Raw genomic sequence first — 27,067 nt, 5'->3', positions numbered from 1 at the left:
GTCTATTTCTTTAGATAAAGCACCCACAATTCATAATACTTGAAGTGCAGTATCATCAAAGCCTTATGAAGCCTCAGCTTGAGAGTGGTAGTATTCAGGACAGGCTCCATACCTTGTGGCCCCAGAAGAGGTACAATCGTTGGCCTTCACTCAGTAGGCAGATAGCCAGAACCTGCAAGACACAAAGTGGGCATGGCGTCATCTTGTGAAACAGGCTGGTGGCCAATGAACCAACTCAGGCAGAACAGATCGATCGTTGCCATGGAAACAGTCATAATTCATCTAACAACTTCCACAGTATAGGGCATCCTCCAGCTTCTAAAGGATTATCCATTTCTTTTTGGAGTGAAAGATGAGAGGTGACAATAGAGGTGTACAAGACGATAAAGAGGCATAGATTGAGTGGGCCGCCAGAGATGTTTTCCCAGGGTGGAAATGGCTAATACCAGGGATATAATTTTAAGGCACTGTTGGGAAAAATAGAGTAGGTTAAAAGGTTGGCACAAGATCATAGGCTGAAGGATCTGTACTGTGCTGTGATTTTCTGTGTTAATTACTGTATGAAACATGGCTGTCAATTCTATGAGCAGCAAGATCCCACAGAGGATGTTGGCTGGATTACCTCCATTGAGAAGTGGCAGAAGGTAAAGAGAAGTGTAAAGTCATACACTTTGGAAGATGAAGGCAAAATGTAGGATTAATAGCAGGATTCTTAGTCGTGTGGAAGAACAGAGGGTGATTGGGGTCCATGTCCACAAATCTCTCAAGGTTGCAGCACATGTTGAAAGTGTTGTTAAGAAGGCGTATGGTGTGTTGGTCTTCATTAGATGGGCGTTCGAGTTAAACCGCTGCAAGATCATGTTGCAGATCGATGAAGCTCTGCTTAGACTGCACTTGGAGTATAATGTTCAATTCTGGATTGTGTTCAGTTCTGGTCACCTTCTTATAGGAAAGATGTGGAAGCTTTAGAGAGGGTGCAGAGGAGAAAGGTAGAAGGATGACAGCCAGTCTAAAGCGGTGTGGTGAAGGGGTGGAGCAAGAGCTGGCACCTGATAGGCGGATCCCGGTGACGGTGGGAGGGGGGAGGAGAGTGAGACTAACGACAGAGGCTGGGAGGTGAAAGCTGGAGGTGGCCAAGGGCTGCAGATGGTAGGATCTGAGACGGGAACCAGTGTGAGTGATTGGCAGAAGGGAAAGTGGGAGGGAAACCAGTGGGAGGAGTGTGTGAGTGATGGGCAGAAGGGAAAGTGGGAGGAGCGTGTGGGTGATGGACAGGAGTGGGTGCAGGAGGGGAAAGAACGAGGGTCATAGGGGCTTGGGTGAATGTAGCAGCAACTAGGTAGGTCAGGAAGAGAAAGAAAAGGGACAGGGGGGAGCAGTTTACATGAAATTGGAGAATTCAATGTTCATGCCCTTGGGTTGCCGACAACTCAAGTGGATTATAAATATCGATTTCTTCAACTTCCACTAATTTCTTCCCCCTCCTTCTTCTCTTTTTTCCATTCTTCATTCTGGTTCACTCTCTCCATTCTCTTCTCATCTGCCCATCACCTCGCTCTGGTTTCCCCCTTCTTCCCTTTCTTCCATGGTCTACTGTCCTCTCCTATTAGATTCCTTCTTCTTCATCCCTTTACCTTTTCCACCTATCACCTAATAGCTTCTTACTTCATCTCCCCTCCCCCACCCACCCATCTTCCCCATCACCTGGTTTCCCCTATTACCTGCCAGCCTGTACTCCTTCCTCTGCCCCAACCTGCTTATTCTGGCTTCTTCCCTTTTTCTTTCCAGTCCTGATGAAGGGTCTTAACCCGAAACATCGGCTGATCATTCCCCTTAATAGATGCTGCCTGACCAGCTGAGTTCCTCCAGCATTTTGTTTGTGTTGGAACATGGGGTGCTGTTTGATTCATTTGTGGTTAGCCTCTCTCTGGCAGTGAAGAAGGTCGAGAACAAACAGGTCTGTTTCGGAAAGATGTAATGCTAGGGCTTTAAGGCATTGTTCAGACCACACTTGGAGTACTGTGTGCAGTTTTGGACCCCTTATCTAAGAAAAGTGGAGCTGAGGTTGAAGATGGTCCAGAGAAGGTTCATGAGAATGATACCAGGAATGAAAGGGTTAACTTATGAGGAGCAATTGATGGCTCTGGGCCTGTACTCACTGGAGTTTAGAAGAATGAAGAAGGATCTCATTGAAACATCAGATCTTGAAAGGCCTTGATAGAGTGGGTGTGGAGACAATGTTTTCTGTGGTGGGGGAGCCTAGGACCAGAGGGCACAGCCACAGAATAGAAGGACATCCCGGTAGAGCAGAACTGGGGAGGCATTTCTTTAAACAGAAAGTGGTGAATCTGTGAAATTCATTGGCACAGGCGTGATGGAAGTCAAGTCATTGGGTATATTTAAAACTAAGATTGACAGGTTCTTGTTTAATCAGGGCATCATTGGTCATGGAGAGAAGGCAGGTGAATGGGGTTGAGATGGAATGGTGGAACAGCCTCAAGGGGCCGAATGGCCTAATTCTGTTCCTATGATTTATGTGCTTATGAAATATGGAGGTGGTGGGAATTAAAATGCTGGAAAGCAGGAGATGCAGACAGCCACTGAGGACGGGGCATACTTGGTTCATCGGTTACGGCACGGGTACAAGAGTTAGGAATTTCACCGTTCACCACCTTTAACCATCGATCTGTGAGAGAACACAGTTCACTCACCAGTAAGATGGCAATATATGTAAAAAATGTTGCTGTCACACCCAGCACCACAGATGACCATGGGATCCATCTGTCCTTGTAGAAATTCCTGGAGAAGAAAGAAACAGAAACAAAAACCCCAGATTAGAGTTTTATCAAAGATTCAAAGTATATTTTTTTATCAAAGGATGTATACAGCTCTGAAATCCATCCTCCCACAGGCAGCCACGAGACAAAGAAACACCGTGGAACCTGTTCAAGAAAACATCAAACACCCGACGCACGAGAAAAGAACAAATCACACAAACGGCAAAAAGCAAGCGAACAACACATAGAATATTGAACATCAAACCCGAAGTCAATTATATTTATGTCATGTCAAAGCAAATTAGATACAACGCAAGTGGCCGTTCTGCCCCTTGTCTTTGTACTGGGCCTTTGAAGCAGATCCCCAGTTAGTTTAATTCCCTCTCTTCTTTCCTCGGATCCCTTTTCACCCATTTATCCAGTCCCCTTTATAAAAATTAACAATGGATCTCAGGTTTTCCTGATGGTACATTCCAGATCACTCCTCCACAACACACACACACGGTCATTTGGCAATGAGTTAAATTCTGTGTTTTCCGACAACAAACCTTTCCATTCCATCAAACTCTCATCAGAACATTAAGTGTTCCTTGCCTCTCGACTCCCAAAGGAAATAATCTTAGTTTCCCCCATTTCTTCACTGTAGTACTACCTACAATCCTGTTACTCTCTCTTTCTACCTCTCTATCTATCCCTCTGTTCCTCTTTCACTCTCTCAATTACTCTTTTGCTCTATCTATCAAATTTTTGTGCTCACTGGTTGTGGTGAACTACATATACCTGTCTGGACACGCCCCCTGATGACAGCTCCTGTGGCTCCTCCCACAGACCCCTGTATAAAGGTGATGGAGGTCTGAGCCCGGCCTCTCAGTCTCCAGGATGTAGTATGGTGGTCACTCACTGCTTGTTCCTTCTTCCAGTCAATAAAAGCCGATATCTCGCTTTTACGTCTCAGAGTGAGTTATTGATGGTGTATCACTGGTGCTCTTTCTCACACTCTTTTTCTCCATTTCTCTATATTTCACAATCCCACTTACTGTTTCTCACACTCTTTTTCTCCATTTCTCTATATTTCACAATCCCACTTACTGTTTCTCACACTCTCTCTACCATCCCTCCCTGCCAATATTAGTCCTTTCCTACTGACAGATGATCAGAACTGGATATAAATATTCTGGACAAAATTTAACCAGTGAAATATGAAGATAGGTCATAACATCCTTCAGACAGTACTCTCAAGCCAAGAATCCTAGACATTTAATTGCTAACAATCTTACCAAGGCCCAGAGATGTTTTAAAGTTCCACTTTCTTAAAATTGATATAAAATGTCTTTCCTTGACAAATATTTACCTACAATGTGTATCCCTGTGTTTACCTGGTTAATATTTTCCTTGACCGTTGGGAATATTAACACATTTTTTTCCTGTTTTTGAGCAGTTTGATCAAGGCGATCGATGTGGACTGGGGAGCTTTGGCAAAGAATGACCCTGTGGCTTGCACTGGCTAGCACTGAACTGAACTCTACCGGTTTGATGTTTGATACTCTGTTTGCTCAATTCTTTATTGATTGCACAATTTGTTCTTTCTTTCCGCACATTCGGTGTTTGGTGTTTTCTTGAACAGGTTCCGAGGCAGCCAAGAAACAGAGTTGTAATCTATATACATACTTTGATAATAAGTTAAAGTCTGTCCCCAGCCTTGCAGGCTCATCAGGCCAGTGCTTATGCCAGTTTCCTTGGTGTGAAGCGACTAAGAGTACGAGACTCCACCCCCCCCCACCCCCCGGGATAGGACACCAGTCTATCGCGAGGTTAACCCCCAGCATTTTGCCGATACCCATTTTCAGCTGGGTGGACTGGAGCAATGTGTGGTTAAGTGCCTTGCTCAAGGACACAACACATTGCCTCGGCCGAGGCTCAAAATCACGACCTTCAGATCACTACTCTAACGCCTTAACCACTTGGCCACGCACCGCACACTTTGATAATAAATGTGCTTTGAAATCAGAATCATCAGCATTTATTTCCCATCCCTAATTCCCCTTTGGGAAGGTGGGTTCAACCACTGCAGTCCTTTTGGCAAAGGTGTTCCTGCAGCCCCGTTGGAGGTGGGAGCTTCTTGTTTTTTTTATTTAGAGAAACAGCAGAGGATGGCTTGCCCCAGCACAAGGACATTCAGAAATGAGAAATAACTGTCTGCTTTCATCACCAGATCCTGAAAAAGAAATTAATCTAACTCGATCCACTGTGCTGCTAAAGACACCAGGGCATGCTCTCTTCTCCCTGCTGTCTTTGAGAAGGACGTACAGAAGCCTCAGGTCCCACACCAACAGGTTCAGGAACGGTTATTACCCACTGACCTTCAGGCTCCTGAACCAATGTGGTTCACACACCTCAACACTGAACTGATGCCACAACCTATGGACTCACTTTCAAAGGCTCTACAGCTCATGTTCTCAATACTTATTGCTTATTTATTTGTTATTATTATTTTTGCTGGATTTTTCTCTTTTTGCTTTTGCACAGCTTGGTGCCTTTTGCACACTGGCTACTTTTCCGTCTTACTGTGTTCGGGTTTTCATTAACTCTACTGCGGAAGTGAATCTGAGGGTAGTATATGGTGACAGATATATATTTTGACAGTACATTTACTTTGAACTTTAGAAGTAGAAGTAGGGATTTACACCTGGTGGGAAACAAACTAGGGTTTGAACACAGTGGACTCACCAATCAAAGTCATTGTAATCATTCTTTGCTTCACTCCAAAAGTACAGGAGCACAAACGCCAGGCCAAAGGTCAACACCAGAACCCCAAAGCAGAAAAATTCAAACTGGAGTCAACAAGGGAAGCAAATGTTTCATTAGACTGTTATTTTCTGTGCAGTTTAACAATTAATTGCCTGCTTATATTTTATGTTACTACTTATATTCACGTAAGTATCTAGTATGTTTTTTAGTGGTCACAGTATATAAGGCAACACAGTGGTTAACACAACGCTTTACGGTGTCAGCCGCCCGGGTCCAGTTCCTGCCGCTGTCTGGAAGGAGTTTGACCATTCCCCCTATGACTGTGTTGATTTTCTCCAGGCGCTCCGGTTCCCTCTCACAGTTAAAAGATACACTGGTTGGTAGGGTAATTGTTCATTGTTAATTGTCTTATGATTAGGCTAGGGTTAAATCGGGGGCTGCTGGGCAGTGTGGCGCGAAGGGCTGGAAGGGCCTGTTCCGCGCTGTATCTTAATAAACAAACGTATCAGTGTGTGCCCTAGTGTTACATTTGTATAATTCAGAAGCTACTCTGGTGTTGCATTATTTGAATAGGACCGATTTGATTGGTTAACCCTTATCTACATATTTGAATGGAATGTTTCTTATCTATGGTATAAAAAGAGCTGAACACGTTGTTCACCGCTTTCATTCTCTTTAATCTTTTCCTGCTCTTGTTCTGAGCTACTTGACTTTTGCAATTCTACGTTTCCAGTTCTCCTTGTTCTATTAACATTTAATAAACCATCGCAAAGCAACAGCACTTATGCCTCTCTCTTGACTTCTGAACGGACGTTTGATCAAAAACATCAGAATCCAGAAGAAATTAGGAAATGTTGAATGATTCTCCTCAGAGGACAACACGGTAGTGTAGTGGTTAGAGCAATGCTATTACAATGCCAGCGAGCCTCCATACGTACGGGTTAATATGTTAATTGGTCATATGGGTGTAACTGGAAAGTAAGGGCTACTGGGTCACTGGGTCAGAACTTCCTGTTACCATGTGGCATCTCTGAAAAACAAGCAGGCTGTTTGGCCCATCCTAACTGTTCTACCCAATTAAGGTTTAGGATGATTTAGCTGGAGTATGGCACAAGACGCTGGTGCCATACTCAGTATGGCACTCGTCTATATAAAAAAAGATGCCACTAAATTCGAAATAGTGCAGAAAGTCATCATCAAGGATCCCCACAATCCAGGCCTTGTGCTCTTCTAGTTGCTGCCATTGGGCAAGAAGTACAGGAGCGTTAGATCCACGTTCAGGAACAGTTATTACCCTTCAACCATCAGGCTCCTGAACCAGGGTGGATAACTGCTCTCAACCCAATGTTGAACTGATTCCACAACCTATGGACTTACTTTCAAGGACTCTACAACTCATATTCTCAATATTTATTACTTAATATTTATTATTATTATTTTACTTTTTATTTTTGTATTTGCACAATTTGGTGTTTTTTGACACTGGTTATCTACCCATCTGTATTATGTATAGTTTTTCATTGATTCTGTTGTGTTTCTTCGTAATTACTGTGAAGTCCCGCAAGAAAATGAACGTCAGGGTAGCATATAGTGACATAGATGAGTTTTGAAAATTACATTGAATGTTTACTTTGAAATATACACATTTTCCTCAATACCTATGGTTAACAGAACCGATCAGGGATGTTGCCAGGACTAGAGGGTTTGAGCTACACGGAGAGGTTTTGACCAGGCTCGTCCTTTATTCCCTGGAATGTAGGAAACCTCATCATATTTAAAATGACGAGGGATGTGGATGCTAACAGTCGTCTCCCCAGGGTAAATTCCTATTGTTGGTCGCATAGATAGGACTTTTTTTCTCAGGTAGGAACGTCAAGTATTCAGAGGACATGCACTGAGAAGAGAAAGTTTAAAGATGTGCAGGACATCTTTTTACAGAGAGGTGGAAACAGATACGATAGCAGTGTTTCCTCTGCATAGATGCTGCCTTTCTTTCAGAGCTCCTCCAGCAGTCTGTGTGCATTGCTCACAGAGTCATATTTATTCCACTATGTCATTGCCCACCACGAATTACCACGGTAACGTGGTGGTGAGTGCAATGTTATTACAACACAGGGCTCTCCAGAGTTCAATTCCAGCGCCATTCAATAAGGAGTCTCTGTACGTCCACCCATAGAATGAGTGTGTTTTCCCCGGTTGTTCCAGTCCAAAGACATACCAGGTAGGTTAACTGGCCATTGTAAATTGTCACATGATTAGGGTAGGATTAATCCAGTTTGTCTGGGGTTGCCGGGGTGACATGGCTCAAAGAGCTGGAAGGGCCTACTCATCGCTGTATCACTAAATAAATAAATATTATTTTATTCTAAACTTGCATGGCCTGTAGCTGTCTAGACCTGGAGATTCACGTGTTCTTCTTAAACTTTGTGACAGTCTCAAAAAGAATTTCCTTTTTGAGGAAGTTACCAGACAAGGCAGTGGACGTTGGCTGCATGGACTTCAGCAAGGCATTTGACAAGGCCGGTCAAGAAAGTTCAGTCACATGGCATTCAAGACAAGATGGTAAATTGGATCGGACACTGACTTCACGAGAGAAGTCAGAGAGTGTTTGTAAATGACTGCCTCTCCGAGTGGAGGCCTGTGACTAGTGGAGTGCCGCAGGGATCAGTGCTGGGTCCTTTGTTGTTTGTCATCTATATCAATGATCTGCATAATCAAGTGCATCAGTAAATCTATGGATGACACCAAGATTGGAGTTGTAGTGGACAACGAGGAAGGCATTAAGAGCTTGCAGCAGAGTCTGGACCAAATGGAAAAATGGGCTGAATAACAGCATATGGAATTTAATGCAGACAAATGTGAGATGTTACACTTTGGGAGGACAAACCAGGAAAGGACTTATCACTGGTTCTGTGCTGTAGTGCCCAGTGACGTTCCCCAGATGCTACATTACGCCCGCCAGCTGGAGGGCTTGCTTACCTTGCTGCAGCAGAGCTCTCCGGGAAGGATCCTGGCGTGCTGGTACCGTCTCCACTGGCATCCGTAGAGCCCAGCCAGGCAGGAGAGGAAAGGCTGGGACTCATAGCGTTGAAGCAAACGCCGACGGACAACCTGCAGCCCTCCCAGCTTGACCTTTTTGAGCTGGATTGGAGTGCTGCCCATCGGCCGGTCGGAGCTCACTCCCCCTGAAAAAGCACAAGGGCAAAGAAAAGGGTTGGTCCTGTTCTCAGTTCCCTGAAACACAACCACAAGCGGTCCTTGAGCCTGGTGATATACCCTTCCAATCTTTTGCATCCAGCAGCATTCACATCTCCTATGATGAAGTTCTGCTTTTGCACATTCTTTGTATGTTTATGGATAGATTTTTCTATTGGATTTCTTTTTTTTTTGGCAAGAAAATGAATCTCTAGTCAAAACTGCCCGAAGTATCACCGGCGCCAGCCTACCTGTATCACTGACACCGGCCTACCTGCCATCAAGGCCAAATATCGAGAAAGGTGTCAGAAAAGGGCCAGCAACGTCATGGAAGATCCCACCTACCTTGCTCACGAACTGTTTGTCCCACTCCCATCAGGGAGGGAGCTGCGCAGCGTCCCCGTCAGGACCACCAGATACAAAAACAGTGACTTTCGCCAATCAGCAAGGCTGATCAACACCTCCACCCACTAACCCCGCCCCTCCACACCCCCAACGAACACTCCTTTATCATTTCCTGTCAGAGTCATGTTATGTACACATACTCCCATGCCTAGTGTCATTTTATGGACATACAATCAATGTATACAAGCTATTTAATGTATTTATAGTTCAGAAATGAGGACCCTGAACCATGCCTGGGGCACAATAGAGAAGATAGCCAAGGACAGACAGAAATGAAGGATGTTCATTGCTGCCCTAAATGTCAGGGCATTTATAACAGGCAGTAACTATGCATTTATATTTATTCTGATTTTTTTTTAATTTTGTGTTCTTTACATTGCTGTCTGTTTTTGTGCTGCATCAGATACAGAGTAACGATTATTTTGTGCTCCTTTACACTTGTGTACTGGAAATAACATTAAACAATCTTAAATATGGTAACATATTCATACTTTGATAATAAGTTTACTTTTGAACTTTGAACAACCTGTTCTTGAACTGACCTAAAAGTCCCTAACACTATCTCAGACTCTACTCCATTATTGCTCTCTCAACTTACTCCGGTGTTGTCATGCTTATATTTTGTGCTATTTGTGTATAATTCATGCCAAATTAAATTTAAACTTATGTCTGCAATGTGCTTCGCTGCTGAACATCACCAAATTTTGGGCATTTGTACCCGATGTACGTACCATATGCCTACGATGATAAACTTGATTCAGGTGGAACACAGAAACTATAGACCTGTTTGGCCAAATAGCTTCACTGTAAACCCCATCCTACCTTGTATGTTCCTTGTTCAGATTTACAACCTACAGAACAATTTGTTCAGTATAAAATGTACTGCTTAAGGCTCAGTGCAAATATCCAACTGATTTCTACAGAAGCCATTTGCTAAACATGTACTTAAGTTTAATGCAATCTTTCTCACTGATGGAAATGATACTTTAAAAATTTAACTTGTGTGACAGGGAGTGACCTGAATAAATCTTAAACTGTAATTTCTTCAAGCCAGTTAATAACAGAAATATAAATCTCCACATTCCATGTTAATCACAGGTAGATCTGTTTGGGATTAAAATCCCTCACTCTGAGTCACAATACTTACAGTCATAAAGTCAAAGAACAGCACAGCTCAGAAAGAGGAACTTTGGCCCATCCAGTCCATTCTGTGCCAGACTATTAATCTGCCTCGTCCTATCAACCTCCAACCAGGGCCTAGCCCTCCATAACATGTACCTGTTCAAATTCCTCTCAAATGTTGAAATCAAACCCGCATCCAGCACTTCCACCGGCAGCTCGTTCCGCTCTCTCGCCACCCTCTGAGTGAAGAAGATCCCCCTCAGGTTCCCCTTAAAGATTTCACCTTTCACCCTTGACCCATGACCTCTACTTCTAGTCTCACCCAACCTCAGTGGAAAAAGCCTGCTTACATTTACCCTGTCTATACCCTCATAATTTTGTACACCTCTATCAAATCTCCCCTCATTCTCCTCCCCTCCAGGGAATAAAGTCCTAACCTATTCAACCTTTCCCTATAATTCAGGTGCTCAAGTCCTGGCAATTCTTCGATCTTTTATTACTTTTTTAATCCAGAGAAACAGTGCGTACAGGGCTTATGGGCCAATGAGCCAACTGCCTGCAAACCAACTACCAACACGAGCCTAATCATAGGATTATTTACAGTGACCAAATAACTGACTAACCTACTTGGACTGTGAGAGGAAACTGGAGCACACAGGGGAAACCTACACAGTTCACGGGAAGAATATACAAACTCCTTACAGATGGTGCCAGAATTGAACTCCGAACTCCAGAATGCGCTAATAATGTTGCGCTAACCACTACGCTAGTGTGGCACCCATTTTTGATATCTTCCCTGAAGGTAGGTGACCAAATCTTCAGACAATACTCCAGATTGGGCCTCACCAATGTCTTCAACTTCAACATAACATCCCAACTCCTGTACTCAGTGCTTTGATTTATGAAGACCAATGTGCCAAAAGCTTTCTTCATGTGCCTGCAACACCACTTTCAAAGAGCCATGGACCTGTATTCCCAGTTCCCTTTGTTCTATCGCTCACTGTATAAGTCTATCCAGGTTATACAACTTCCCTCCAACTGGTACAACTTAGTGATATGATACGAAGAGTTGAAGTGCTAAAAACTGAGTTTAAACTAGACGCACTGTAAATGGGTTTGAGGTCAAGATTTAATTTTCATGCGGAAATAAAGAAAAAGGAGACCATTCAGCCTCCCAACCCTCTCCTAGCATTTAATCTCATGGATAGTCCACAATTGCAGGACCATGTTGGACATTGGTAATGTAGAATACTACAAAGGCTCACTGGCGAGACCAGTAGTGGGGAAGCTCCATGGTCTTCGTGTGGCGGGGGGAGGGGGGTGTCGAAGCCAGCATGCTGTGTTAGGGGCTGGCCACTCCCATCGGTGCTGCCCTCCAGTGTTCGCTCATTGGAGACAAGCTGGTCTGCGGCTGCACCAGCGTGTGATGAGGAACTGCTCAATGCTCGTTCTTGCAGAAACCTGGCTCCAGGACAACATCCCATGCACCATCAATCTACAGGTCGTGACACTCGGGGACTTGGGCCATATTATATTTTTGTGTGTGAATGTATATTTTTCCCCTATTGTACTTATATGTGCTATCTGTGCCATACCCCTCCCATCCATGTACCTATCCAAATATCTCTTAAATGTTGAAATTGAACCCACATTCACCATTTCTGCTGACAGCTCACTCTACACTCTCTCTGTCATCTGAGTGAAGAACCTCCCCCTCATATTTCACCTAAGCCTTCAGAAAGCTTTGACTTCCAACCATCAGGCTTTGACTTTCAGTGTGCTTACCCTACCTGTGCCTCTCATGAATTTATACACCTCTATAAGATCATCCCTCATCCTACCTCACTCCAAAGCATAAAGTAAGAGTTTGCTCAACCTCTCTCTTGCCCTCAAGTCCCGGCAACATCCTTGTGAATTTTTTTCTGCGTTCTTTCCAGCTTCGTAAAATAAAAACATCCTAACCACCCACTGGGGGAGGCGTCTGCACAGGACAAGGATTCCAAGCACTAACGTGCTTCTCCTAAATTCCTTCTTGGATGGATTAGTGACAGTCTTATATTGACAGTTCTCTTTCAGAATCAGAATCAGATTTACTATCACTGACATATGTTGTGAAGTTTGTTGTTTAGCAGCATCTGGTATGGAGGCGTCAGTGCACAAGTTGAGAAAAGGCTGCAGAGAGTTGAAAACTCAGACAAATAGAAATTTGGATAGGTACATGGATGGGAGGTGTATTATTCAGGTGCAGGTTGATGGGACTAGGTAGATTGATAGTTTGGCAAGGACTTGATGGGCCAAAAGATCTGTTTCTGTGCTGTACTGTTCTGTGACTCTATGATTATGTGGACCGTTCAGAAATCTGATGGCAGTGGGGAAGAAGCTGCTCTTAAAACATTGATTTGTGTGTCGTCAGGCTCCTAACCTCCTCCTTGATGGTAACAATGAGAAGAGAGCATGTCCTAGGTGGTGAGGGCCCTTAATAATGGTTGCTGCCTTTTTCCTCAGTTGTGGGGAGGCTAGTGCTCACGATGGAGATGGCTGAGTCTACAACCCTCTGAAGTTCTTTTTTTCCAATCCTGTGCATTGGCCCCTCCCTATCAGATGGCGATGCAACCTTTTAGAATGCTCTTGGATTTCATCACAACTAGAAACATCACCTCTGCTTCAACCCAATCAAAATCCTTGCACCTTCTTAAAGGTATCTACCTTCTTCCAGAAAATATTCCGTGGCCTGTTCAGTCCTTCATGGAACCACCCTTTATTTGTTTTTACTTATTCAGAGATGCAACTTCTGGCCCATCCAAAATGCACAGCCCAGTAGCCCATCTATTTAACCCTTGCCTAATCACTTAGGATGATTTACAATGACCAATTAATCTACTACCTCCAAGAGGACCACAACCTTATCACAGGGGTGGCTATGCTGGCTGGAGTCAGGGCCTTGTGCTTTCACTCTTGGTAGGGTCAGTCATGCCAAACAGGTAAGAGGGTAGAGGGCAGAATAAGAGCGGTCCACCGCTCCTCCAGGTTCCAGGGTTTAGCTCAGGGGTATCGATCCTGACTGGTTGTTACAGAAACTGCAATAAGTATGTCTGTATGCGACAGTATGACAGACAGATATGGAGTACCTTCATTGTTGCCCTAAAGGCCATCAGTGATGTTTAACCTACTAACCAGTATGTCTTTTGTCTGTCAGAGAAAACCTTAGATGTACATGAAGGACTTAGTGGGTTTATCTACAGGGGCAAAAGCCATAATGAACAAGCACAGCTGCAGTGGCACGAATGGCCTCTCCTGACATAGTAAAATAGCGTAGTGGTTAGCACAAAAATCTTAACGTATGAAAAGTGCTATATAAAGTTATTACTTTTATTTCACTGCATGTTTCAATGTCTCAATGTACATGTGACGAATAAAGCTAATCTTTATCATTAGTTCTTCCTTTTCTCAGGCAGTTATCCTTTTGGCAGATTCAGATACGGATCAGGACTGCAAAGAAAGGAGGAAGAACCCAGAATAAGAATATAAGGGAGGGGAAGGATTCCAAACTGGCAGGTGATACACTCTGCTTGGAGAAGAAGACCTTATTCTGGCTTCTTCCCCCTTTCTTTCAAGTTCATGTTTGGTAAAGCGCAGATGGGCCGAAGGGCCTGTTTCTGTTCCATGAATTCTGATGAACGTTCTTGGTCTGAAACATTCATGAGTTCTTCCAGTACTTTGTCTGCGGTTTGCTCAAGATTTCCAGTATCTGCAGAGTTACTTGCATTTACAAATGCAAGTAGTGTTGGAATCTGGTATTCGGAAGGTGATGATATGAACCATTATGGGAGAGGCGCAGGCCAGGGAACTCCATAACCAAAGGGAATCATAAACACAAGAGATTCTGCAGAAGTCCTGAAGAAGGGTCTCAGCCTGAAACCTCAACTGTTTGTTAATTTCCAGAGATGCTGCCTGACCTGCTGAGTTCCTTCAGCATTTTGTATGTGTTGCTTTGGATTTCCAGCATCTGAAAACTTTCTCGTGTTTTGGTTCTGCAGATGCTGAAAATCCAGAGAAACACACACAAAATGCTGGAGGAGATCAGCAGGCCAGGCAGCATCCATGGGGAATGTTTCAGGCTAAGACCCTTCATCAGGACTGGAAAGAAGCCGGATTAAGGGTGGGGGGGGGGGGTGCCGAGTACAAGCTAGGAGGTGATAGGTGAGACCAGGAACAAATAAACACAAGAGATTCTGCAGGGGCTGGAAATCCAGAGTAACACACAAAAATTCTGGAGGAACTCAGCAGGCCAGGCAGCATCTATGCAGAGGAATAAAGAGTTGAAGTTTCAGACTGAAACCTTTAATCAAGAATGGAAACCAAGAGGGAAGAATCCGGGCTAAGAAGGTTGGAGGGGAGGGGAAGGGGTATAAGTTGGCAGGTGATGGGTGAATCCAGATTCAGATTTATTTATCACATGTACATCGAAAGATACAATGAAATGAGCAGGAAGAAGGCTTCAATTTCCGAAGGCAACACGAGTGAATCTGCAGATGCTGGAAATAAATAAAAACACAAAATGCTAGCAGAACTCAGCAGGCCAGGCAGCATCTATGGGAGGAGGTAGTGACGATGTTTCGGCCCGAAACGTCGTCACTACCTCCTCCCATAGATGCTGTCTGGGCTGCTGAGTTCTGCCAGCATTTTGTGTTTTTATTCAATTTCCGAATGCTAGTCAAACTCTTTTGGAATAGTCAACAGGATTGAAATGTGGGGTCAATGTGTGCAAGATCCCATCAAGACTCAAAATAAGAAACGAGATGCAAATTTATCCCATTGCTTTTCCGAGAACTTAATTCGCCACATCTTTCTGCGCTTTGCCAACAGAGATCATATTTCAAGTGTCTCGCATCCAGTCCAAAAACCTGGCAAAGTTTTGAGGAAGTGTTAAATAAGTGCAAATGCAATCGTTTTGTCTCAGCGGATTTCAGGATGGAAGCTGAGACGTGCAGAAATGGGCCCCCGGCATTGAAGCAATTATGTCAGAGCTGGTAATTAGAACAACTTGGAGGAACAAGAAGACTAAAATAAAGTCAATAGCCACTGCACATTCAAATGAAGTAAACAACTGCTGGGAGCCATGGTAGCGTAGTGGTTAGCGTGATGCTATTACAGCTCAGGCAGTTCCAGAGTTCAGAGTTCAATTCCGCCGTCATTCTATAAGGAGTCTCCTTTTGGTGCATGGAATGCATTGCAAGCGACGGTGGTAGAGGTGGATACAATGGGGTTTTTTAAGAGACTCTTAGATAGGTACATGGAGCTTAGAAAAATAGAGGGCTATGTGGTAGGGAAATTCTAGGCAGTTTCTAGAGTAGGTTACATGGTCGGCACAACATTGTGGGCCGAAGGGCCTGTAATGTGCTGTAGATTTCTATGTTCTATGTTTGCTCGCGGAATGAATGCAGGAGTGGGGGCTCTAGTTTCCGTCCACAGTCCAAAGACATACCGGCTGGGTTAATTGGTCATTGTAAATTGCCCCTGATTAGGTTAGGGTTTACAGGGCGGCATGGCTCAAAGGGCCCGAGGGGTGTGCTCAGCTTTGTATTGCCAAATAAAGACCCGCTTCTCAATAACTGCCGCAAGAAAGCAGCATCCATCATCAAGGACCCCACCATCTATGCTCTCTTCTCACTACTGCCATCAGGAAGGAGGTGCAGGAGCCTCAGGACCACTGCTCCCTCTAATCTAAGCTGTCAGGCACGCAGCCACACAGTAACTGAAATACCCCCACGCACATGGCCTTTGTTACTGCGCAGCTAGAATAAAGACAGACAAGAAAACTTTACGAAACGTGAGAGATTTCCTCTGTTCTACTGTATTTCATTGTACCCTTCAATTAATAAATAAATTTAGAAGTATGTGACTTTTAAATTTTCAGTTGAAGTATTCACGGCGCGCATATCACAAGAAAAACATTTAGAGAGCAGCAATTTTCAGGCCACGTAAACTTTTTCTGTTCAGAGCACAGCTAATCTCATTCCACCGAGATGTAACACTGAACGTCATAGGAAGTCACTCCTACCTGTGGCCATCAAACTTTACAACTCCTCCCTCGGAGTGTCAGACACCCTGAGCCAATAGGTTGGTCCTGGACTTATTTCCACTTGGCATGATTAACTTATTATTATTTAATTATTTATTGTTTTATATTGCTATATTTCTTCACTATTCTTGGTTGGTGCGGCTGTAATGAAACCCAATTTTCCTCGGGATCAATAAAGTACATCTGTCTGTCTGTCTGTAATTTTAAAAAATCCAGAGGGACATTGCTCAGTGCCACAGCACCAAGTTCAGGAGCTGGTATCACCATTCAACCATCGGGCTCCTGACCCAGCCAGGAGAACTTCACTCTCCTCAGCACTGAACGATTCCACAACCTATGGACTCACTTTCAAGGACTCTACAACTTATGTTCTCAATATTTTCTATTTTCATTTGCACAATTTATCCTTTTCTGCACATTGTTTGTCTTTGTTTATGTTTTTCATGATAATGTTTTTTCATAAATTCTATTGCATTTCTTTTTTCCCCTGTAGATGCCCGCAGGAAAATGAACTTCAAGATAGTCTATGGTATCACATATGTACTTTGGCAATAAATTTAATTTGACTTGCTCTAATTATTGGGCTGGTACTAGGAGAGGTGAGACTTGGACCCTATGGGGGCAGGGCAGAGAAGGATGAGGCGAGGGGGGTGTAAGGGAACCAGGTGGAGGTGCAATGAGTACAGACTGGAAATAATATTTCCTCCTCACTGATAATCAACACTGGTGCTTCACTGGCTACTCCTGGAATAGCTCACTGCTCTACTCTCTCTAAACCCACGACTGTGTGGCTTGACACAGCTCAAATGCCATCTGTAAATTTGCTGATGACACAACTGTTATTGGCAGAATCCCAGATGGTGACAAGGAGGCGTACAGGAGTGAGATAGATCAGCTGGTTGAGTGGTGTCACAACCACCTTGCACTCGACATCGGTAAGACCAAGGAATTGATTGTGGATTTCAGGAAGGAGAAGTCGAGGGAACACACTCCAGTCCTCATTGAGGGAACAGCAGTAGAAAGGGTGAGCAGTTTCAAGTTCCTTGGTGTCAACATTTCTGAAGATTTATCCTGGGCCCAACATATTGATGAAATTATGTAGAAGGCATGTGACTGGTTATATTTTATTAGGAGCTTGAGGAGAATTGGTATGTCACCAAAGACTAGCAAATTTCTACAGATGTTCCATGGGGAGCATCATAACTGGCTGCATCACTGTCTGGTACAAAGGGGCCACTGCACAGTATCAGAAAAAGCTGCAGAGAGTTGCAAACTCAGACAAGTCCATCAAGGGCACTATCCTCCCCAACATCAAGGACATCTTCAAAACACAATGCCTCAAAAAGGCAACATCTATTGTCTGGCATCCCATCATGCCCTCTTCTCATTGCTTCCATTAGGGATGAAGTACAGCAGCCTGAAGACACACACTGAATGTTTTAGGAACAGCTTCTTCCCCTCCCCATCAGATTTCCAAATGGACAACAAACCCATGTCCACAGCCTCTGTACTTTTGCTCTTTTTTCTCTTTGTGCTGGTAAATAGGATTAGTGCAGATCACAGATCATAGAATGTGATAGGTACATTAATCGCAAGTAAGTGTGTGTGTGTGTGTGTGTGTGTGTGTGTGTGTGTGTGTGTGTGTGTGTGTGTGTGTGTGTGTGTGTGTGTGTGTGTGTGTGTGTGTGTGTGTGTGTGTGTGAGAGAGAGAGAGAGAGAGAGAGAGAGAGATATTATATATATATCTATCTTTGAGGACTGTATAGTCATCAAAGATCTCACCATTAAAGGAGTGGACGTCATCGTCGGATTCTGATGGACAACCGAAGGAGTGTGTGAGAGTGTGTGAATGTGTCAAGTCAAGTCGCTTTTTATTGTCATTTCGACCATAAACTGCCGGTACAGTACACAGTAAAAATGAAACAACGTTCCTCCAGGACCCTGCTGCTACATGAAACAAGACAAAACTACACTAGACCATGTGAGACACTAGACCAGGCATGGGCAAACAACGGCCCGGGGGCCATATGCGGCCCGTTAAGCTTTTTAAATCGGCCCGCAGAACTTGATGAAATTATATTAATAAACCTTGTTAACGTTTTTTTCCCCGCAATTCTGGCGTTTTCACCACAACAAAACTAAATCCAGACTTTGATGCGCTGGCTAAAAAGGGAGACCAACAACACTGTTCCCACTGAAATTAAAAATAAGTTTCTTCGTTGTGTTATGTAAAAAATGCATTTGAAAATATTTTTTTCAATAAGCCTTACATGTTACATGTCATTTCTGTTAAGTGATGGACATGAGTAGTGCGCAGGTGCACGTACGTTCTCAAAATAAAAAATGCGCTCCAGATCAAATAACGCGCTCCGCATACTGGCGCGCTGTCACTGTTCTGTCCTTGTGCTGGTCGTTGTTGAGTTTTGGCACAGGGGACAATTGAATAAGAAGGAGCAGGACAAGTAGACCTGCATCTCCTACCGTTTTTGAAATAAAGACAGTCAGGAGGAGAGTGATGATGATAATATCTTGAAGGATAACAGAATTTTCAGTGCTTTAAAATAATAACTGTTACTATTTAAAAAAGCTGTATTTTATTCATTTAATTTTCAGTGTTTTAAAAGTCATTTCAATAAATAGCTAAATACCATGGGACTTCAAAGACAGATATTTTGTTGTAATGCATTTGTTCATTTTCAATTGAAATTAAAGCACATGTTTTCTACATATCCCATGATATTTTATTTTCTCTTATGAGGTGTATTACCAAAACACTCCGTCCATCTGCTCCTGGTCCGGCCCCCCTGTCAAATTTTAGAACCCTTTGTGGCCCACAAGTCAAAAAGTTTGCCCACCCCTGCACTAGACTATGTAAAACAACACAAAACTACACAAGACTACAGACCTACACAGGACAAAGTGCACAAAACAGTGCAGGCAGTACAATAATTAATTAATAATGAACAAGACCTTAGGCACAGTAGAGGACAAATTTCAATATAATAATAAATGATGTAGATGTCAGTCTAGACTCTGGGTACTGAGGAGTCTGGTGGCTTGGGGGAAGAAACTGTTGCACAGTGTGTGTGCGTGTGTGTGAGTGTGTTTCTGAGTGAGAGAGACAGAGAGAGAGAGAGAGAGAGAGAGAGAGAGAGAGAGAGAGAGAGAGAGAGACACACACACACAGAGGAGTTTGCATGTTCCCCCTTTGACCAGAAATCTATTTTCCTCCCCCATCCCAAAGACATGTGGGTTACCTGGCGATCAGCATGGACAGAGTGCTGTATTACTCCACAGATCTACGCCAACGATCAGCCAGGTTTGCAAATTCACAATCAAAACTGAGATCAACAGGAGGCAGAGGGAAATGGCAGAAATTTACCTGAGGGATTAGCACCTGGATGCTTGAAATATAATCAGTCAGCACTTCCTACACCGTATAAAAAACCTGTTATGGAAATGCATTCACGCTGAAGTTCGATCTAGAACCATTGCACCATTATCTGGGGGAGGTTTGAAGATGCAATTAGTCGCAGCTAGTCAAACGTCCGCTCGATCTCCCTGCGTCGTTACAGCCAATGCTTGTCTCTGAGGGGAAGTTGTCTGTTGACAAGTCAACCAAGTAAACATCTCTGGGGGATGACATCAATTTAGAAAGGAGGAAGCAGAACTGTACATTCTGCACACACAAGTATCCACCGTACTTCCTCCAAACATCAGGTTTTCAGTTTCATATTAAACCCCAATGACAGTAACGTTGCTAAAATTCTCTGCAAGACAGCCAACAACTTTCAGTTAGCAACGCACACAGAATGCTGGAGGAAGTTAGTAGGTCAGGCAACTACAGGAAAATCAAGTTTAATATTACAGGCATATGTCGTGAAATTTGTTTTGCAGCAGCAGTACATTGCAATAAACAATAAAAAGACAATAAATTACAATGTGTGTGTCTCTATATGTAGAGGTAGTGTCCATTCAGAAATTCGAGGAAGAAGCTATTCCTGAATCACTGAGTGTGTGTCTTCAGGCTCCTGTACCTCCTCCTTGATGGGGGCAATGAGACAGCACGTCCTGGGTGATGGGAGTATGATGGCTGCCGCGTTTTTGAGGCATTATCTTTTGAAGGCATCCTTGATGCTGGAGAGGCTAGTGACCATGATGGAGCTGGCAGATTTTGCAAATTGCTTCAGCTTTTTCTGATCATAAGCAGTGGCCCCTCTATCCCAGACAGTGATGCAACCAGGTCAGAATGCTCTCCATGGTGCATCTGTAGAAATTTGACAGAGTCTTTGGTGACATAGCAAATCCCCTCAAAGCTCCTAATAAAATATAGCCACTCATCTGCCTTCTACATAATTGCATCAATATATGGGGTGCTGGATAAATCTTCAGAGATGTGAGAAACTGAGTTACAGAGAAAGGTTGAACAGGTTAGGACTTTATTCCCTGGAGCGTAGAAGAATGAGGGGAGATTTGATAGAGGTGTATAAAATTATGATGGGTATAGATAGAATGAATGCAAGCAGGCTTTTTCCACGGAGGCTAGGGGAGAAAAAAACCAGAGGACATGGGTTACGGGTGAAGGGGGAGAAGTTTAAAGGGAACATTAGGGGGGGCTTCTTCACACAGAGAGTGGTGGGAGTGTGGAATGAGCTGCCAGATGAAGTGGTGAATGCAGGCTCACTTTTAACATTTAAGAAAAATTTGGACAGGTACATGGATGAAAGGTGTATGGAGGGATATGGGCCGGGTGCAGGTCAGTGGGAATAGGCAAAAAAATGGTTCGGCACAGCCAAGAAGGACCAAAAGGCCTGTTTCTGTACTGTAATGTTCTATGGTTCTATGTTGACACCTAGGAAAGTGAAACTGCTTGCCTGTTCCACTTCTGATCCATTGACAAGAGCTGAACTTCTCATCTCTGAAGTCCACAAACAATTTCTCGGTCGAGAGCTAGGTTGTTGTTGCGACACCACTCAACCAGCTGATCTATCTCGGCCCCATGTGTTTCCTCGTCACCATCCGAGATTCTGCCAACAGCAGTTGTGTCACCAGCAAACTTACAAATGGAGACTGAGCTGTGCCTAGCCACACAGAGAGCGTAGAGCAGTGTGCTAAGAACACATCTTTGAGATGAGCCAGCGCTGACAGTCAACGAGGAGGAGATGCTATTTCTGATCCACGCAGACTGGTCTCTCGGCGAGGAAGTCAAGTATCCAGTTGCAGAGGGAGTTACAGAGGATCAAGTTCTAGAGCTTGTTGATTAGTACTGAGGGCACTATGCTGATGAATGCTGAACCGTAATCAATACACAGCAGCCTGACGTAGGGATTGTTGTTGTCCACGTAATCCAAGACCAAGTAGAGAGCCAGTGATAGAGGTGTATAAAATGATCAGAGGCATTGATCGTGTGGATAGTCAGAGGCTTTTTCCCCCAGGGCTGAAATAGCTAACACGAGAGGGCACAGTTTTAAGGTGCTTGGAAATAGGGACAGAGGAGATGTCAGGGGTAAGTGTTTTACGCAGAGATTGGTGAGTGTGTGAAATGGGCTGCGGGCAACGATGGTGGAAGCTGAAACGATAGGGTCTTTTAAGAGACTCCTGGATGGCTACATGGAGTTTAGAAAAATAGAGGGCCATGGGTAAAGCCTAGGTATTTCTAAGGTAGGGACCTGTTTTGTGGGCTGAAGGGCCTGTATTGCACTGTATGTTTTCTATGTTTCTATGTTCCTACAATAGACCTGTTGTGGTGATAAGCAAATTGCCTTGAGTTCAGGTCTATAGATGCGTGGTGGAAAATTTCCGTAGCTTGGCTGCATCACAGCGGGTTTAGAAACAACAACGTCCCTGAATAGAAAATCCTACAAAAAGTAGTGGATACAGCCAAGTCCATCATGTTTAAAGCTCTCCACACCATTGAGCACATCTATATGAAGCTCCTTTGCAGAAAAGCAGCACACATTATCAGGGACCCCTCCACCCAAGCCATATTCTTTTCTCACTGCTGCCATCAAGAAGAAGGTACAGGAGCCTCAGGACTCACACCACCAGGTTCAGGGACAGTTATTACCCCTCAATCATCAGGCTCTTGAACCAAAAGGGATAACTTCACTTGCCCCATCATTGAACTGTTCCCACGACCTATGAACTCACTTTGAGAATCTTTATCTCATGTTCTTGATGTCAATTGTTTATTTTTTTTAATTTTGTATTTGCAGATTTTGTTGCCTTTTGCACATTGGTTGTTTGTCCGTCCTGTTGGGTGCATTCATTCATTAATTCTATTTTGTTACTGTGTATGCCCACATGAAAACAAATCTCATGCTTGTGTATGGTGACTCATATATATACTTTGATAATATATTTATCTAATTTATGTTTCAAACCTTTGCTTTGAAACATTTAAGAGTTTCAACGTAATCATATTGTCAGTGTCTCAAGTTGCAACACTGGTACAAATTGTAACAATAAACACAGAATGGAAGTCAGAGGCTCATTGTTAATAAACCGACGGCTTGCCGAACGCCAGTTACAAAAGGTGCATTTTAAGTGCTGCACAGTTTTCGGGGTACGTAACAATTTCCTACACAGAGCAATGGAGGGTCCGCGTGGCTGTAAACATTTAAAAAAATAGTTGGAATGTTGAATTGGAGGCGATGTCAGAGGCAGGATTTTTTACACAGAGAGTGGAAACGCACTGCCAGGAGTGATGATAGAGGCGGGCTGCTTGGAGGGGAGGGGGTCGCGGGCTGCGTGGGGGAAGGGGGGTCGCGGGCTGCGTGGGGGAAGGGGGGTCGCGGGCTGCGTGGGGGAAGGGGGGGTCGCGGGCTGCGTGGGGGAAGGGGGTCACGGGCTGCGTAGGGGAAGGGGGGGTCACGGGCTGCGTGGGGGAAGGGGGGTCGCGGGCTGCGTGGGGGAAGGGGGGTCGCGGGCTGCGTGGGGGAAGGGGGGTCGCGGGCTGCATGGGGGAAGGGGGGTCGCGGGCTGCGTGGGGGAAGGGGGGTCGCGGGCTGCGTGGGGGAAGGGGGTCACGGGCTGCGTGGGGAGAAGGGGGGGTCGCGGGCTGCGTAGGGGAAGGGGGTCACGGGCTGCGTAGGGGGAAGGGGGTCACGGGCTGCGTAGGGGAGGTATAGATGTGATGTGGGGTCACAGAAGGCTTCAGGGGAGATGTCACTGGTGCACCACGGTAGTATAGCAGGTAGTGAGATGATGTTAGAGTTTGGTGTTCAATACCAGCACTGATCTGTAAGGAGTCTCTGTCCATCCTCCATGTGCTCTGGTTGCCTCCTAAAGCCGAAAGATGTAATGCGTAAGCAACTGGTCGTTGTAAATTGTCCTGTGATTAGGTTTGGGTTACTCGGGGTTCTGGGGTTGCTGAGATGGTGTGGCTCGATTGGCCAGGAAGGCCTACTCTGCATTGTAACACTAGACAAGTAGGTAAATATCAGAGGTACATTTTTTTTAAACATAGAGAGTAGTAAAGTGCATGAAACAAACTACCGGGGTGGTGATAGAAACTCATAGAATTGGGGGATTTAAGTGACTCTTAGATAGGCACATGGATGAAAGAAAATGGAGAGATGGGTTAGACTGATCTTAGATAAGTTAAAAGGTCAGCACAACATCATGGGCCGAAGGGCCTGTACTGTGCTGTAATATTCTATGTTCAATATCGTTTACAATTATTGTAGAAGATAAAGAGAAAAGTGGAGGGTTATGGACTGTGTAGGAGGGAAGGTTTAGATCAATCATGGTGTTGGTTCATAAAGGTCAGCACAAAGTCGTGGGCTGAAGGGCCTGTAAAGTACTATACTGTTCTTCGTTCAATCTTGTAACCAGGGAGGGTGGGCAGGCGTGCTTAACTGGTCACAGAATCCTGGTTCGCAGCTGCCACCGTCCCTCAGCTGGTGAATCAGCTCCTTGAATCTGAATTACTTGGGGATGAGTCAGTAGAAAGAGCAGGGCTACAGAATGTGTCTGTCGCGGGGTCACAGTTTTAATCCGGATCCACAGCAGGTGGTGAGTGAAACACACAGAGCAGCTTCAACAACACTCAGAAACCTTGACACTAGAAGTTCAAGTTTAATTGTCATTCAAACATAATGCAGCCAAACGAAACAGAAACAGCGTTCCTCTGGAGCCAAGGTGCAAAATGCTGTACCAACAGCGCACAGCACATATAGTTATGATAGCAGAAAAAACATACAGTCACAAAAAAATAATACAGCCCATGAGTGGAATGGCCTGTGGATTGATGGTGTATGGGATGGTGTCCTGGTCTACCTTGTCTTCCATCGAGCAAACACTGGAGTGCAGCACTGATGGAAGGGGCCATAGCATAGCTGAAGACATAGCAGAAACACATACAAAATGCCTGAGGAATGCAGCAGGCCAGGCAGCATCTACGGAGGGAAATGAACAGTTGATTTTTCAGGCCGAGGCACTGTATCAGCCCATTGGGACTGCTCTACCATTATGGCTGTTTTAACATCCCTTTCAACCCCATTCTCCTGCCTTCTCCCCGTAACCCAGTAAGTAATCAAGAACCTACCAACCTCTGCATTAAATATATCCAATGACTTGGCCTCCAAAGCCATTCATGACAATGAATTCCACAGATTCACCGCCATCTGGCAAAAAGAGATCCCCTTTTATTCTGAGGCTGTCTCCTCCAGTCCTAGACTCCCCGACCATAGGCAACATCCTCTCCACATCCACTCTATCTAGCTTTTCAATATTCAACAGGTTTCAATGAGATTCTTCCCCAACCCCCCCCCCCCCCATTCTTCTAAACTCCAACGAGTACAGGTCCAGAGCTATCAAACACTCCTCATTCTCTAACCCTCTCATTCCCAGGATCATTCTCATAAAATTCCCCTGGACCCTCTCCAATGTCAGCACATACCTTCTCAGATAAGGGGCCCAAAACCACTCACAGTATGCCAAGTGTGGGCTGACCAATGTCTTACAAAGCATCAGCATTATATCCCTGCTTTTGTATTCCAGTCTTCTCAAAACAAATACCAACATTGCATTTGCCTTCCTTACTACTGACTCAACCAGCAAGTTAACCTTTAGGGAATACTGAACTAGGACTCCCTAGTCCCAAGATGTTGCCGGGACTTGAGGACCCGAGTTCTCGGGAAAGGGTGAATTGGTTAGGACTTTATTCCCAGGAGCATAGGACAATGAGGGGAGATTTGACAGAGGTATACAAAATTGGGGCTGGCTGCTGGTGTTGTGGTGTCAGCACTGGACTTCAAGGCAGATGGTCCTGAGTTCAAACCCAGCAGGTCCCAACCAGTATCTGCGCAGAAGAAAGGCCTGGCAATCTACTTCCGTATCTTGCCCTGAAAACACTAAGGACCCCTATGGTCCACGAGATCACAAAGAGTGGCACTCAACTAAACAACTGAACAACAAATACAAAATTGAGGGGTAGGGAAAATGCAAGCAGGCTTTTTCCCCTGAACTTGAGTGAGGCTTGAACTACAGACCTTAGGTTGAGGGTAAATGGTAAAATACTTAAGGGAGAAACTGAAGGGGAATTTCTTTCACTCGAAGGTGTTGCAAGTGTGGAATGATCTGCCAGAGGAAGTGGTGGATGAGGCTGTGATTGCAACATTTAAGAGAAGTTTGGATTGCTACATGGGTAGGAGGGGTATGGAGGGTTATGGTCTGAGTTGGAAATGCAACATGCAGTAGACATTCTGTTTCTGCCCACAGTGAGTTCCTGCCTGAATCACTGCAAATTGCAAATCAAACACTCCCACACAGCAGTTAAAGAAACGGTACTATGGTAATCCAGTCTACGGTTCTCAGCTGCACCGTCTCCAGCCTTCCTTCAGGCACCTTAAAGGGGACTGCAATTTCATTTCCAACAAGTGCAAAGCAAATCATAATTTCACCTGATTTCCAAACAGAATTAACTATTGCATTGCATTGGTATACTGATCATACAGTGGGTAAAGATCTATCAGATAAAAAGCATTCTGCCACAGTCCCTGTGACAAATCCTGAGTCTCCAGTCCTTGCCATCGTCTACATAGAAGTCCATGTTCTCCTTTTAGGACGCTTTGCTTCGTAGTATTGGTCCATGGCATAACAAAGGTTGGGAACCCCTGTTTTAGACCATAGAATACTACAGCACAGTACAAGCCCTTCGGCCCACAACATTGTGTATAGCACTTAACCTATTCCAAGATCAATCTAATACTTCCCTCCTACATGGCCCTACATTTTTTTAATCATCCATGTGCCTATCTGACAGTTTCTTAAATGCCCCTAATGTATCTGCCTCTATGGTCTCAATACCCAAGGTGTCCAAAGACGTATAGGTTAGTGTTAGTAAATTGTAGACAAGCCATGTTGGTACCAGAAACATGACAAGACTTGCGGGCTATCCCAGCACATCCTCACACTGTGTTGGTTGCTGATGCTAGTGATGTATTTGACTGTACGTTTCAACACACATGTGACAAATAAAGCTCATCTTTCGTCTTTACTGGTGGATGGATGGCTGGCAGGCAAAACTAAAGCTCGTCGCTGTGTCTCGGTATGTTTGCAGGCTTTTTCTCCTCAGACAGGCTGAGGCTAGAACTAGAGGTCACAGGTTAACGGTGAAAGATGAAATGTTTAAGTGGAACCCGAGGAGGTGCTTCTTCACTCAGAAGGTGGTGTGAGTGTGAAATGAGCTGCCAGCAGAAGAGGTGGATGGGGGTTCAATTTCAGTATGTAAGAG

General features: G+C 44.4%; 1 protein-coding gene across 1 annotated transcript in view; it reads right to left on the bottom strand.

Moving 5' to 3' along the window:
- Positions 1–27,067, bottom strand: part of gdpd4a (glycerophosphodiester phosphodiesterase domain containing 4a) — a 96,679-nt gene that overhangs the window by 61,596 nt on the left and 8,016 nt on the right. Inside the window, exons 2-5 of the mRNA XM_073044262.1 lie at positions 8,505–8,710; positions 5,505–5,608; positions 2,712–2,799; positions 113–172 (exon numbers count right to left, since the gene is read on the bottom strand). Coding sequence (XP_072900363.1) covers positions 113–172; positions 2,712–2,799; positions 5,505–5,608; positions 8,505–8,687 — 435 coding nt within the window. The 5' untranslated portion in view covers positions 8,688–8,710. The remainder of the gene's footprint in view (positions 1–112; positions 173–2,711; positions 2,800–5,504; positions 5,609–8,504; positions 8,711–27,067) is intronic.

This window comes from Hemitrygon akajei, chromosome 4 (assembly GCF_048418815.1).
Source record: "Hemitrygon akajei chromosome 4, sHemAka1.3, whole genome shotgun sequence".
Classification (NCBI taxonomy): domain Eukaryota; kingdom Metazoa; phylum Chordata; class Chondrichthyes; order Myliobatiformes; family Dasyatidae; genus Hemitrygon; species Hemitrygon akajei.
Note: the sequence above shows the minus strand (reverse complement) of the source record. Positions and strands in the feature narration are given on the sequence as shown.